Here is a 15951-nt window from a genome sequence, read left to right on the forward strand (position 1 = left end):
GAGGTGAACTGTATATAGAATAGGGATACAATTTACAGAAGAAGTTGTTTTTATGCATTAAACATTTACATTAACAAAAAGACCTACCCAGAGTTGGAAAAGCAATTCCAGAGACCTTGACCGTGGCTCCAAAGCAGGCGATTAAACACACGATTGAAAAGGCGGTATAAATGGAAACTCTCGACGTCAGGCTCCCTCCAGATTCTCTGTATCACCAAGCGGACATTTGTGCGAACTATGTCTAAAACCTAGAAAATGTATATTGGAGACAAAAAAAGCAAACAGACTCACTAGTATCTGCAGGCAGTTAAAAATAAAAACTAAAACAGCTGGTAACAGATTAATTAATAAGCAATATGGGAATTATTTTGTTTTCGAAAACCTCTTAGGTTTCAAATAAAATGTAATTAGGCCTGCTCAGTACAAAACAGAAATGATATACAGCAATGTAAGAAACTCCAAGCTGATATGGAAGGTATATACCAGACCAGTGCAGTAGCAAGGATATATCAATGGCAGCAAATGTCAGACTCAAGCTAACTGTGTCAAAAGTTTTTGGTCATGAAGGTTTTTTTTTAACAGGGTGATGTCTTAGGCCTTTGAATCCTTTTATTAGACAAACCTGTGATTAGTTGTTCAACCGAGATGCCAGATTTAATTATTTTCCACGAGACATATAGCAAAACCTTTAAGACAGCATCGCATAATAATCAGTGTTGTGTGAAGAGTAGTACTAACCCGCCACATGCCTCTAGTTAATTTGACTAGCATCTGCAGTTTAAGAGGCAGTGGCAGCTCCCACCAGCACCCCAGAACTTTAATGGACACTTCAGTGTCACTTCAGAGTCTGCTTTAATCGATGCCAGTCAATAAAAGTAGTTGAGAGTTTTAATGAGCAGGCAGCTTTCACCATTCACATGAGCATTTCACTCGAAGTGGATGTCAAATGCAACGTTCGAAAACCAAAGACACTCACCCTGTGAAGTGATATGACCAGAGGACATTTAAAATAATAAGTAGATTTTGTAACAGGCTGATGTAAGGTTTTGTACACAGCTGCAGATACTTTCATCACGTTCTAAATTTTTGAAGGGAAAAATAGTTTGTGGGCATGCAAGATTTCAATAGTGATTAGACATTAGATACTAAAGAATTCAGAGCTAGTGAGAGAAAAGTAACAGTGCAAAATGTAATTCATACACCGGTGAACAATTCAAGACTGAGCCAAAATTGTGTGCATCATAACTGAAACAGCCCCTGTACACTCATGAATATCGTGACCGTATGGCTTGTAATCCCTGGAACTCTTAGAGACAAGGCAGAGGACTGTTCAAACCCAATTAATACCTGACTGACTTAACAACTGAAGTCACTGCACATTAGGACAACTGTGTAATTAAACATCGATATTCAATCTAGCAAAATGCAGCACAGCTTCTAAAGATTAGTTGTTTTTTTTTGTTTAAGGACAACATTAAGATCCCTTTCTGTTTCCAAGTGTGCCTGGTGGGAGCCACATGGTCAGTCTATTCATGGAAAGTCAAAACACCTTTGTTATGAGACACGTGACATGCCTGCATACCTACCTTCCTTTGTTTTGTCGAATCTAACTTCACTAACCAGTAAGAGGCCACTTTTGGTTTATGATATTTCCAATTATCTAGTATCTGAAAAATAAAAAAAGGCTTTCATTAAGTACTTAATTTAAAAAAAACAAGATGTCTTTCCTTCATGGACATTTTCCTTGAAGAATGCTACATTTCTGCAGGTACACTACCCCCCAACCACAGTAAACTGTATGAACTACAGTACAAGTAAAAGAAAAGAAACTACAGAGCCACTGCCTATCTGTAATTCCACCGTGTAAGCTATTAAGAATATGCTATGGTTTTACAGTATATTGTCAATCATCTATGATTTTTAGGATACAGATACACATTAGGCTGAGCTATTTTTTATTTCATAATATGGCAGTTAGTCAATACAACTAACTGCACTACAACATCCACAGTATATTATATTTTGCTTACAGATATTAACTAGTATTGTGCTGGTTTCACTACAGTTTGTGATGATCTGCTGAAGTGCATGAAAGCCAATATCAGTGGCCCTGAAGCACTCAAGTCTATTCAAACCTGCCACACATTGCAGCAGAACATCTTGCAGTGATTCCATATCTTTCTCACTCTTTACAACCTGGTTTATATAGCCCTTCATCAATATTGATTATATGTCTGTGTAAGACAATCAAAAGAAAAATACAAGTACTTTTCAATCTACCCGCCCCAATCTCTTTTATATCTGTCCCTGAGTCGATCCTAGTGTACAACATATTTATTGTTCATCATGTGTTTTCTTAAATTTTGCTACTTTATATAATTAAAGCAGAGACAAGTCATACAATAAAGGCTCTGACAGCTGGTGAACATAGTATATTTAGAGTTAGCATCTAAAAGACATTAACTGCTGTAAATCTACCCAGAAAAAGGAGATAAAGGGTGATATGCATAAGATTCTAAACTGTAGTTCATGTTGGGAATTTGAACTGCCTTGTAGTACTAAAGATTCTGCCTGTAACAATTAACCATCAGCCATTTCTGATCTATAAAATGCTCCCAACAAACAAAACCAACACTCCCACTGTGTAAACAAAACGCCAAAGGTAAGTTTCAGTGTGAACATGCAGATTTCACACATTGAAATGAAATTTGAAAGTGCCAATTGACAGTCCCACTGATTTTAGTTTATAATATAAAATTATATTAGGTACTTTAAAACTGTTTAATAATTTATATTAATCTCACCTGACAATCAACAAGACTTTTTCACATTTTTCCATTCATTTTCCTCCATATTACTGTGTTCTAAGACTGTTCTAAGTTCACACAACTCTTAGTAAGGCGGTTTCTCTAATGATCTGGCATTTCTAGTGTGTTTGCTGAAAAGTATTTGAATTATGTAAATACGATTCGGCAGTTCCAGTTATTACTTCAGTAACATTGAGATAGAGGTAATTTTAATACTGGGAATGCAGAAAGATTGCCTACAGACAGGTGGAAATTGCCCATCTGTTTAAGTTGTGTACTAAGCAGCAGTTTTAATTTTATTGGTCTAGATAGTTATTATTATTTTTAAAATTACAATATGGATTTAGCTAGTAAAGTAGCATTTGTATCCAAATTTCATAGTGAAAATGAAATTAACAAATATGTGAATGCTATAGCTTTACAATCACTGTAAACCTCATAGGAACCTCACAATATAAAACTCCGAAACTGCAATGAAACTCCAGTATCAAGTCTTCATTATAACAAGTATTTAAAATTAGACACCGGCTGCTGCTAAAATATTTGGTAATCCTTGATCAATGACACTGCACACTAAGAAAAAAAGATGTGTGATTAACAGGTATGAGAGAAGAGCTCATCAATAAAGGAGATGGTAGCATAGGCGTTGCTGTAATGCCAGTATATAGGGGGCAGCGTCAAGCACTCACATCATCAAGAATCGTTTCTGCCTCTTCCTCAGTTTTTCCTGGAAATCTGATCCGCATTTCATTCAGAGCAGTCAAAGTCTGTCTTGTCAGCTCTGCTTCTTGTTCTTTTGTTCTGAGGTTCAGCAAAGGCTCTCCCTGGAATAAAGAAAAAAACTGACAAGTCAAAACAAAAAACAAGATAAATTAGGATGAAATGTTACACATATTTTTTTTTCATTTAGCAGCAGTGTTCACAAAAAACCTCCAACACACTCTTTATGATGTTAAGCACTGAGACACAATAGCTTTGGTAATTAGCACATCCCCCAGTGATATTTCAAAGAGCGGCTATCATTAAAGCCTGGTTCAGTCATGATAAAAATGTTTGAACAGCCACTGCCATTGTCTGGATGTTTCCTTTGTTTGTAATGTTATGGTAGCCTCTGATTTTTAGAGTAATGAGAGTAAGATACCTCCGAATGCTCCGCTGTCTTTGCAGTCTGTATTGCAATTAAAGATGTGAAAACAAAAGGAAACAAAAGGGACAGACAACTTTCCTTAAATGCAAGATGAAACTTCCTAAAACGCAAAACACCATATGAATCAGTCGATGACTGAAATGTGTATTTGACCAATGTCATTATACACCTCATTCCTACTCAATCCATGTATCTTTTTCTGATAGTTATTTGCTATCATAATGCAGTGAAAGTCCTGCGTTGCTGCTGCTAAGATATATTCAACACCCACACCCCTTCTGGATGTGAACACAAATAAACTAATTAAGCGCTTGCCTCGAAGCAAACTGAAATAGACCAAAAGGAAAACTAAATAAAGGCAAGTGAATGCACCCCAGAAATGCTGTCCTGGAAATATTTTTGCCATTCCATGGAACTGTATCCAAGGTGATAGCCTTTCTTTCTGTCTAAGGTACCACTTCCCTGCTTTCCTCCACAGACATCTGTATAGCTGTCTTTTTTAATCTGATTTGATCGGGAGTTTATTTCTAAGATAAGATAAGATCATTTTATTGGCCATATACAATTTCTTGTATTGGGAATTTGTCTTTTCATATACCCCAACTTACTCTCCATGAGACACACAGACAGGGAGAGAAGCTTGGGGTCAGAGCGCAGGGTCAGCCATTTATACGGCTCCCCTGCAGCAGCTAAGGTTAAGGGCCTTGCTCAGGGGCCCAACGGAGTAGGATTCCTCTGCCGGCCGCGGGACACGAACCGGCAACCTTCCAGCCACAGGCACAGATCCTGAGCTACAGAGCCACTGCTCCTCCCTTCCTATTGGCTTTGCGCTGGAGTTCATTTCTATGGAAAGCAGCCCATTCCACAAATGACACATTTCTAATTATTTATACATGTGACAATAATGAACATGTCTAGCTGGCTGTTTGAAGACGGTGCTGAAATGGACTTGCCACTGTGGAGTGGATGGTGCCCAGGCTGGTGCTGTGAGGCACTCTACTCGTGGAGCCACCGCGGTTGAGGGAGTGGGAGCGGGAGGCCGAACTGGGGCGCAGCGTGGGCGTGGACGGCTTCGCAGATGCAGCCCTTGGCTCATTCGTCGGTGACTGCGCTGTTAGGGAGGATATCGACCGTGGGCACGAAATTGAGCGCCTGATTGGTGCAGATAAAGTTGGGGAAGCAGAAGGTCCGGCTTTTGTTGCCTTGACTGGAGGTTTCCAATGAATCCTGCCTGCAAGAGCAGACAACAAGACCATGACAACTGTAGTTTTCTAGAAATTCTCTTAAAAGCCATAACTACTATTAACATCATTTATACCAGTGTAGCGGTTACCTTTTAAAATTACAAAGTATTTTTGTTGCATTGAAGGGTCGGAGCTGTCAAGTAATTCATTATTTTTTTTAAAGCAAATATAGTATCAAATCCGTATTTTCATATGCTTTCATTGCCATTTCATTACCCACACATTACGCAGCAGGGCAGTATTGAACTCTTTCCAGTTTGACCCCTGGCCAGTTAAGAGATTTTCCACTAGTCAACCTGAAGGCCACCACTTGCCAATCTAGTGAATTATAAAGCTTAGCTTAGTCTACCCCCAGCTGGTCTCCTTGAGTCTGGGGAAGTCAAGGTCATAGCAGATTGGTCAGACAACTCAAGCCAGGTCACAAAAGCTCATAAGGAAGCATTTGAAATAGTATTTTTTGTCCAAAGAGAGAAATCTGCCACAAAAAATGTATACGCACACACACACAAGAGCAGCTCCCTACCAGATGCATACCAGATGTCCAAATACATATTGTAGCCATTGTCCAACAATACTTAAATTTCTCAAAACCTGAAGGTGAACCAAAAATCTGTATCAAAAGATTTCTTTCCATAAAAAGACTCTTAGTATAAAGTCCTAAATGTATTTTCTCAAGAATGACTTTTTAAGGCAAGCCATATGATTTTATGTGCTTTTAATACTGTAATCCCTAAACTGCAGCATTCTATATACTGCCTGAGAATGAGACAGTCACTGTGAGTTCATTGGATTGTGACACATCAAAATACTTATTAAAAGTATGACAATTGCAGTGTTACATCATGATACAAACTTCCCTTTTATACAGTGCTTGTTTTTCATGTGCTACCAAGGCTTTGGAATCCACAAAATGATGACCATGTAAGGTATAGAAAGATGGCTTTTGATGTCACTTGCCTTCACCTTTCAGTAAATTTAAATGAACAGGGATAACCCTAATAAAGGTCCAAGACAGCCAGAACAGATGTTAACACAAGTCTATCTGTACTTTCTGGGGTTTTTTTACATTAAGAACACACTGCTGAGGATCCAGTGGTCACTGCTGATTTTCAGACAAGTTGTGAGGCAAATGTAATAAATAATAATAATAAACTTTTTTTATATAGCGCCTTTAAAGGTGCTATACTTGTATAAATAAACACCTTTATACAAGTTTTAAAAATGAAAAACTGCAGTTTCTTTAGCCAATCAGTTCATCATCTTCAGGATGAATGTACTCTTCAATCTTAATTAATGCAAAGTGGCACAAAGCTTGTTTTAATGAGATTTTGATGTCTTCATATCAATGAAAAACAGAGCAGTGACACATCAGTCCCTTTGGCTTTTGTAATGAGTGTATAGTGCCATTACTGACAAAGATTGAACTATTTTAAGATTTACAGGTATTTTTTTAATTACCAGCTGCTCAAAACTGTAGCTTGGATCATATTTGATGTTTGCTGCACCTGCACCTACCTGACTCCAAATGCGTCATTTGACTGTGACTTTTATTTGCTAGAGGTTTGTTCCATCGTAAGTAATATAAATCTGTAATTAAGAGCTGGGTTTGGAATTACTAATCTGCAGATGAGTCAACAATTGGATTTAATGCCAAAACCAAAAAGGGGTCTGTTTGACAATTAAAGACAAATTACTAGCTCACTTCATCAGATTCATGGAAGAATTCGTTTACAGGTTTTCTTTTCTGAAGTGTGAGGCTGACCAAATTAATTTTAAAGCATGATCTATATATATATTGTGTGTGAACTAGCCTTTTGGTGTAGACTACCCAGTGTCTTTATAATTTTTTGTAACTTTATAATTTTAATATAAAAACAAAGCAAAGTAAATTTGCAAGCTTTTCAACATTAGTTGTTTTAAATATTTAAACTGAGATTCTAGAGTAATTGAATACTTTAACCTATGCCACAAAATTCTGGTTACAATGTATGCTTAATTCTCTTATGTTTGAATAAATTAGACTAAACAGTAAGTTAACTCTTGTAATATAGATGAATATACTGTAGATGTTTTAATAAGATTCCTACTGACATTTACGTGCAATTCTGCAACTTCATCCCTAAATATTCCTATACTGTATTATCTCTTTTTTTTGCATTGTTAATTTGTCTGCTTAGAAAATAGTTAATGTTTATAGCAAACGTTTGTGAATCTTTTTCAATTCAACCATTTTTATGATCATCTGGAAAATGTTAGGAACTGAGTCTGTAAAACAAACTAAAAACAGTAGGAAATGTTGATTTGTTTCCTCTTATTTTCCAGGATAACTCACAGTTGTAATTTACCCCACAGCAAAAGACCACTGTTTGTTTCTTACTGGAGCGCTCCAATGATTTGTTCTTGTCTTCTCCCAGGTCATATGAAACTTTCTTCTCTTTCTTCTCTGAGAGGTCTTCTTTTTCATCCTCTTCTGATCCTGAGGAGCTACTGTTGTTACAGCTGCTATTGCTGCTGTAGTCCCTTTGTTTCTTTGGTGTCTGGGTGCTTTCAGGCATGGATGACAAGGGCTAAAACAGTGGAATTTCAAAAATTATGTCAGGAATAACACCCACATTTCCAGTACTCTTCAATTAACATTTGTCACTTTGTAAAAGTAAAGGTCATGGGAGGTAGAATTATTAAATTTGCTGACCGGCAAATAGATGATGGGGAAATGTTTGTCTTGTTCTGATTAACACAACAATGGAGACATATTAATTCAGCTCCAATAGGTACTGTTCTACATGCTCCTGTTTATTGTATGAATTTATAATTTCCTCTGCTGGAAAGTTAATTGAACTGCATCTCTATTTCATGCCCAGGAAGGAACACATTGTTAGCATTAATAAAGCATTCGCATCTGTTATTCATCAGCTAATTTGGCTGTGCCTACTTTTAAACAATTTATGTGGAGTATGTGATTAGAAACATAAGCCTATCAAATCGCTAGGCCTGAAGAATAGGTTTTGGTATTTTAAGTTTAAACTGTTGAATTTCAAATTTGTGAACGTGTTAATCCAGAGTATTTAAATGTTTTACTTTTCCTGTGTGTCCCAGTGTTTTTATAATACACCCATGTGAGAGCAATATGACATCTCAGCACCCAGCAAGGCTAGGGAAATCAGCTAACACTCCCTACAATTGAAAGTGACAAGTGTAAATGAATTTGAGTAAAAAGCAATTGTGTTCAAACAAGTAGTTACCCTTGAAGAGGTTTAATATGGTTGAAAACTGCCTTGATGGCACCATTACAGCTCTTAATGTTTTTTTTTACTCAGCTCTAGAGCATTTGCTAGATACAGACGTTGAATATTTTCAGAGTAGTGCCTTCTCATTGTAACTATAGGTGCAGAGATAAGTAAAGCGTGTTTTTATGGATTGTAAAATTGCAGCACTGGAGGGACAGATAGTTTTGACTTTTACCTTGGGCCCTCTCTGCCTGGATGTTTTTCCCATAAGCTTCTCGTCATCCAACTCACACTGCTCCAGGAGGTCTAAGATGTCTTCTTCCTGTGATTTAAATAATATCAGTTTATCTACTCGGTTTATAACAAAGCAACAAGATCAGCAAATCTCTTTCCATTTCAGTGCTACAAAGAGAAACAAAGAAATACGTACCAGATATTTTTAACTCAAAAATACGTGTTTTTTTCTGCTGTTAGTCTGCAATTTTATCCATTAATTATTTCCTTAAAAGGTGGAACATGTATACTAGGTAACGCTGAGAAGAAAAGTGATCAGGATTAATCTGAAACAGCATCAAAACCCCTCCCACCTTTTGTGATGTACTGATAAAGCATTTGTGGAAATTTGTTGTGAAGGGTGCTATAAAACAAATTAAAGTTATTGTATAAAAAAACACTTTTCTATAGGAATACTGCTGTCACTGAAAATATATGAAGAATATTTTCTCATTTTTTTACTGTAGGTTGTTTTCAAAGTCATGAAACTGCCGTACCTATGTATGCTGGAGTATAGGAACAGGTTAAGGTTTATTCCATGCTGAAAGGAAAAGAAAAGAAACACAATGTTTCGGCTGTGAAGGCTTCTTCAGCTGTCTTCTTCAGAAGGCTATACAGCCAAAACATTGCCTCTTTTCTTTTTCTTTCAGCATGGAATAAACCTTTACCTGCTCCTTCGCAACCTACGCATGCTCACGCAGCTACCTACTTGAACTTCTTCATGCTGGAGTATGTATTCTTAGCTTCGTTTTGGGGATATACCATGCAAAGAAGAGATTTTGATATAATGGTGTTAAAATGACACATTGTTTGCTCAGCATGCCCACTACAGTTCCAATTATTTTGCCAGTGAAAAGTCAAAAGCCAACAGTGATACTGGCTCTTATTAATCAATCGGATAATTATTCATCTGAACCAGCCGTCAACTCAGTAGGAGTCATCTAGGTATAGTGTGGCAAATCTACTCTGGCCTTATTTCTCTAAGCCAAGCACTCAAACTAAGAATGCCAAAACTGTGTTCCACATATGTCTCCAGCCAAAATCCGAGACTCCATGAATCAAACCTTCCATATTGCATGCAGCTTCCTAAGGACCAGCTTATCTACAGTTTTAAAACCAAATAATCACTTTACTCTCATAATAAGGTTTTGCCGTCCTAAGTTCTTCAAAAAGCAAACCTCCTAATTTCTAACATTAAGGTTCAATGCAGTCCTTGAGAAGTGCAGAAAAGAAATCCACAAAAATCACTGGCATTTGCAGCATTAATCGCTTTGTTAACCCATCAAATCATTAAAAATATAATTGAAGAAGAATGTTAGGGATGACAGAACGACAGAGAGCAAGGGAGGTAAAAGGTCCTATTCTCTCAAAAACAAATTCTTCTGTCTTCATGTCCTCTGCAAATTGGCAGTTTTTAAATCTATACACAAGGACAAAGATGACAAATACCTGGCAATAGTTTAACATAGGTTGTTGGCTTTTCTTTTTCAAACAAGAGGGGAATAATCTTAAGTTTAACACTGAACCAAGACGGCACCCAGATACGTGCCTTCATTCGCTTCAGAGGATTATTCATCTCCTTTTGAAGTGAGGCCGCTCGCCCTGCTAGGAAGGTCTGAAAAGCAGCAGAGAGAAGGCTTTCATACTTTTCCAAGAGCAGCTTGTCATCTGGAGGGTAAATGCGTCTGTTGGAAAAAAGAATAAAAAAGTTTGTATTTAATATTCATGCAGTTTTTTTCCTGACCAGTGGATAAGGTTTTTCAAAAATCAAGGGGCAAATACAGTTCTTTATTTTGACAAAAATCCGATGGCAGAAAGGCACTATATAACTAAGATGTTGATACTGTGTCTGCTTCCCCTCTCTGCTAAGTAATGTGCTCTTTAAAACAACAACTCCCCAGAGCCTGTTTTAAGACTGGAGACAAAATAAATAATGGGAATATTTATCTTCAGAGCACAGGGGACTCAGGATGTCTGTACTGCTCTTGTTATCGGAAGATCACAATTACCTCACGATCTGTGAATTGCTCTTTAGTAATAACAGCAGTAACAGTAATCTAAATAAGCAATGATTGCATGGCTACATTAGCTATGATCTATAAGTGTTTTTGTATATTTTAGTTAAATTCCCATAGCACTTATACATTAGTTTTCTGCGCAAGTCTGTGTCAGCCTGGCTTTCAGACATTTTACAATGAGCAAATCCTGAAATACACACATTTACATTGTGATCGCAAGATTAACAGATGGTAAAGTTAAGATCTTGTGGTAATTGTTTTCTAATCCAGGAGGACCTATAAGTCACTGATGAGGAAAAGGCTGTGTATTCATACTCCTTGCCCTACGGTCATATCCCTGTTGAGGAAAAACACTGTATGCATTGTATGCATGGCAGCTGTTCTTGACCTATATATCACAAGGCATCTTTTAACATTGGCTGTTTGTGCAGACCTGTCTTTAACAAATACTACAATGGTGGCATAAAAAATGTATTATTTATAATTATAAAAGAGCTGATGATAGTATCTAAAGGAACTTACAGGAGTTACAATTCTCAATTTCTTTACATAATAAATATTATGTAAGCTCAATTTATACTCGTTAAACTCAGCCCATTTTGAAAGGAAATTTGTGTCTAGTTAAACACAATATACAGAATGGCATGCAAATCTATCGTAGCACCACATTACTTCTGCAGATTTATATATTCTAAGTATTTAATCAAACTACTGTAACCAGAAAAATTGGACAATTTTCAAATTAAGCAAATTGTTGACATTGTAATTTTAGACTTCATTTACCACATGTAATTAATCAAAGTTACCATGAGAAAAGGAGAATATTGCCACAAGTGGTAAAATACATGAAACTTTAACATATACTGTTGGTCATCCTTATGAAACAGATGTAATCAACCATCAGCACAGAGCAAAGTGTTAACTTCTTCAATCTATCATGCCATTCAATTCTGGAAAGAAAACAATAGTCCACCATTTTATTTTCCGTGAAGAAAGTTACTCCAAAACATACCTCTATTAAATGTCTGACTGCAATTTTTCTATCAAGTTAAAGTTTTCAGAAATACTGCTTATTTCTGTAGTAAAAGATTGCAACTTTAAATGGTATAATTTAAGATATACTATTCAATTTACACATTGTAAATATATAAATCATTATTGGAGATCTGAGGGAGCTTCTAAAGTGACAATTGTGAATTATGTTTGGTGAAATTCAATTTTCAGACTAAGACTGTTTTAATGAATACTCTGCATTGCATGTCATTAGTCCTCAATGACTTTGAAGTAGTAGCATTATTTCAGCATGTTCATCTTAGTAATTACTCATAAAACATTAGGTAAGTGGTAGATTATTTAATGGCCACATACAGAGTTTCTCTTTGAACTCAATTTCCTATGTCCAAACAGTACTTGACCCAAGGGGGAAACAGGTTCATTAAGAGACTCTTCTAAAATGAATGTCTGGATCAATACCAGCCGTTCCCTTTGAACCACAGGTATTTATTGCCAGAACGCAGGCAAAGCTGTTTTGAAATAAAAACCAAAGAGCAGTATATTACCAGTTGGCTTGCGAAGGTCTTACTACAATGAGCATTCTGCTTTTCTGAATGTAAAACAGCTGTATTGACAATGTATTTTGGGCCACAGACTCAACAACCATTTTGAAATGGGTGACTCATGCTTAGAAGTAGTGTCTTTTCTTTTGACTGGTGAATTTTAAAAAATAGACTTTATTATCTGAAATCTTGTATATAATTAAGAGAGTTCAATATTAGTTATGCATATATCCCTGGGATTATTCAATAAGAGTCATATTATAACAGAAAGATGTGCAGGTTGAGTTCTGTGATCCACATATTCCAAGTTCAAGCCTCAGTCATGTCACTAGCTAGCTGTGACTGGGATTCACCAGGTGGCAGTGCACATTTGGCTGAGGGTAGTGTTGGGATTGACCCTAACGAAATCAGTGACACATCCCTGACTGAGTTGCCAGCAGGCTTGCAGTGCCCTCAGTAAGGGACACATCCCTCTTTCAGCTGGCACTAACCCTCCTGTAAGTTGCTGCAGAGCTTGTAGCATGCCAAAAGATGAATGGTTCCACTGGTGAGCAGATTGCAGGAACCTGCCTGCCTCTCATTCTCATCGCACAGCAGCTATGTGAGCCGCAGCACAAAGAAACAATTGGCAATTCCAAATTGCATGGGTATCTGAAAAATTAATTGGTGATTTTTAGAAAAAAAAGATCTCAGCTGTACATTTGACTGTTTCAACATTAACAACAGAGCTGACACTGAGCTCAGACATCTTTGAAAAGAATTCAGTGATACAGAATCTACAAGCCTAAAGAACCGAGCAGCGTGTGTACATCAGCGTACCTGTAATTTCCCAGATGCCTGTTTTCATACTCCTCTCGTGAGATCTGTTTGCGTACTTGAGCAAGCCTCTCTTTCTGGAGAGAAAAAAGAAGAAAAGCCTCATGTCGTGCAGTTTAAAGCTCAAACATGACTGTTGTAAATAATGGGAGACTCAAAGACTGCCATGACTCCGATCAATAAAACCAAAACCTTTTATGAAAGCTTGTTTCTCTGACAGTCAATGAAAGGCTCTTTGTGCTCTTTTCTCATCTGAAAATATCTAAAGCTAATTCATTATTTATATATTCAGTAGGAGGATTATCAGCCTCCTTCTGGATCTTAATATATTAAAGCCAACAAATGGTAAAAAGTAATTTTGATTATTTTGTATGCTCCATTTTGAGTACTATTTAAGGAATCTAATGTACTAATTCTAATTCTGCCTTTGGCACCCACCCTGAAGTTTGAAATGCCCACTTTAATTTCACCCTCCCTCCTACAATATAGGGTAGTGACCTCTGCCTGTTATTGGGAATCATCTTTCACCAATCGAATCTAATCAGCCAATAATGTGATGATGCTGAATTCAGCATAATGTTTTCCAGTTTCCATACAAACTTTCTAGATACCTAAGCCTAGATAAAATCAAAACCGAACCAACCACAAATTTAAACCTCAAACCTTTGTTTGCCAGAGGTATCTGACATCTAACATATAGAAAACAGCCATCATATATGGGATCTGGTATGTGTGATTTACAGATGAGTCAGAAATTGAATTTAACTTACCTAGACTAGAGTCTAAATGAAATTACAAGTACCAAGTGCATGGGTTACTGCAGTATGGTACCCTTGATACATGTTAATGATTTATCTTAAACAACTGGTGGTACTGTAGCTTGCAATGCTGGTTTAGCATTAATATACTGAAAAAAATAATAAATTGTCTCAGGTGTCTTTGTAAAACACAGTAAGACTGCAGATAAATCACAATGATGGTTAACAGTCTATTTTTTGAAAATAAGATTTTTTTTCTGGACCAGGTTGAACATGACTAAACTTGCAACACTCTTCTCGAACCTGCCAAGTGTTTTATGTTTAAACATCCTTTGACAAAGTACACCTTTTCAAACATCGACAATAAACGGACTTGAAAAGACTGCCAAATAAAGGACAGAATAGTTTGGAAAACCAGGAAATGTTCCAGCTTTGGAGGACAGGAGTGTGGCTCTCCCATTCTGTCAGCCTATTCTGAGTACATGGGTGCTGGCAGTGGTCAGGAATCTCACCAGCTCCTCTTTCCTCCTCTCCAGTGTATGACGCTGTCTCTCCCACTCAGAGGAGCCTGCCGACAGCCTCTTCATGGAACCCTGACCATACAGCCGCCGCTGTGCTTCCGCTTTCTGCTGGGCCAAATTCCTTTTTTTATCGCTGGCTCTGAAGAGCGAAATGAGGAGTGAAAGTAATGTGATTAACAAAAACCCGACTAATTTGGGTTCTCGCTTTCTATGATCAGTAAAAACATAATGAACCTTCTCTACAAAAACATAATGAGCCTTCTCTGCTATCAGTATCTTCCTGGGGAGACCTGCTCAGCGCTCACATTACAATCAGCAATCCATTTGTACAGCTGTTAAGCACAGCTTTATCTGTCCAACAGCTCAATTAATTTCTTATCTTTTTCTGTGTAAAAAGTTAGAAATTCTACTTGTTAGACTGAGGGGTAACTGCCCCTAAAGAACTGTAAATCCGATGCTTGAAGTCTGTCTTTAGTTTATACTATTATACATTGCTATTCCTGTAGCAACTGGAATTCATCATTCTACAGTATGTTAGTTATATTTAAAGGAACCCTCATCTTGGTACCCTAATAGAATTGATTGCAGTACTGAGTGCAATAACATTAGGTTGTCCTTTTTTTGGTCTGTTTTTTTTTTTTCTAGAACATATTTCTCTTCTTGGAAAAGTTGCATCTTTTTAATGAGACTTTTTTGTGCCAGAAAGGACTAGCAAGGTATGCAATAAAGATCGGGAGTCTTCCACAAGAAGCTCTTTGACCTAGATGTTGTTAGTTGAAGCCAGGGTCATGTCAACAGCTGACAGTGACCTGGATTGCCCGAGCTGTGGTGTCAAGGTTGGTGTGGAGTTCTGTCAGTCAGCTTGCAGGCAAACAGCGACCCCTGAGCCTGGAGTACTGCCATGACTTCAGTGAGAGACAACGCTGCTTCTCCACTTGACACAAACTCTCTCAGCAGACACTGTAAGGCTTGCAACAAGTCGAAACATGAAAGGCTCAGTGTGTGTGTCAATCAGAGGAGTTATTTTTGCCTCCTAATTCTCCCCGTGCAATACAAGAGCTGGTGCTGTGAGTTGAGAGGCAAAGAAAAAAATCGGTAATACCAAAAGGTATATACGATAAGCAATACAAAAAATTTTAAAGATGGTTCCACAGGTACTAAATCTGAGACGGTACTTAATTACATAGTCTTCAATCTCTTCACAATTTCTGTGGGCCCACTTCAGCTGTCACCTCACTACCATTCCACAGATGTGAATGGAGAGGTTTAACAATGATTAGCGTTCTTCTTATCCAACCAAACCAGGAGGTGTTGCTGCTCTTTTAACCCCAGGATGATGCCTAGCCCTGGCAAATGCCCACTCAGCAGATGCCAGAGAGGTTAAGAAGTGTAGAGTTCAACACAGAACAGATGCTTGGTTTGGATCACTAGAATTCAAAACACCCTTCCATCCAAGAGAAGATACTTCATATATTGTACATAAATAAAATATACTGTCAATCTGTGTGCATTCAGAGCAATTTTGGTTCTTTAATCAGTTACTGTACTTTTTCATGTTAATATTTTTGTTTGCTAGTAAAAGTT

General features: G+C 37.3%; 1 protein-coding gene across 11 annotated transcripts in view; it reads right to left on the minus strand.

Moving 5' to 3' along the window:
• The window catches only part of ttll7 (tubulin tyrosine ligase-like family, member 7), an 83123-nt gene that overhangs the window by 11082 nt on the left and 56090 nt on the right, over window positions 1-15951 (minus strand). For 5 of the 11 annotated variants that reach the window (XM_088598926.1, XM_088598915.1, XM_088598916.1 and 2 more), the window contains 10 exons: window positions 14359-14506; window positions 13092-13165; window positions 10248-10383; window positions 8661-8747; window positions 7576-7765; window positions 4908-5185; window positions 3949-3975; window positions 3497-3631; window positions 1587-1667; window positions 88-248 (listed from right to left, as the gene is read on the minus strand). In XM_088598926.1, the coding sequence (XP_088455052.1) occupies window positions 88-248; window positions 1587-1667; window positions 3497-3631; window positions 3949-3975; window positions 4908-5185; window positions 7576-7765; window positions 8661-8747; window positions 10248-10383; window positions 13092-13165; window positions 14359-14506 (1317 nt within the window). Of the gene's footprint in view, window positions 1-87; window positions 249-1586; window positions 1668-3496; window positions 3632-3948; window positions 3976-4903; window positions 5186-7575; window positions 7766-8660; window positions 8748-10243; window positions 10384-13091; window positions 13166-14358; window positions 14507-15951 lie in introns of all 11 variants that reach the window. The other 6 variants (XM_088598921.1, XM_088598925.1, XM_088598919.1 and 3 more) reach the window with 4 other exon arrangements.

This window comes from Lepisosteus platostomus, chromosome 11 (assembly GCF_059453375.1).
Source record: "Lepisosteus platostomus isolate fLepPlt1 chromosome 11, fLepPlt1.hap1, whole genome shotgun sequence".
NCBI lineage: Eukaryota > Metazoa > Chordata > Actinopteri > Semionotiformes > Lepisosteidae > Lepisosteus > Lepisosteus platostomus.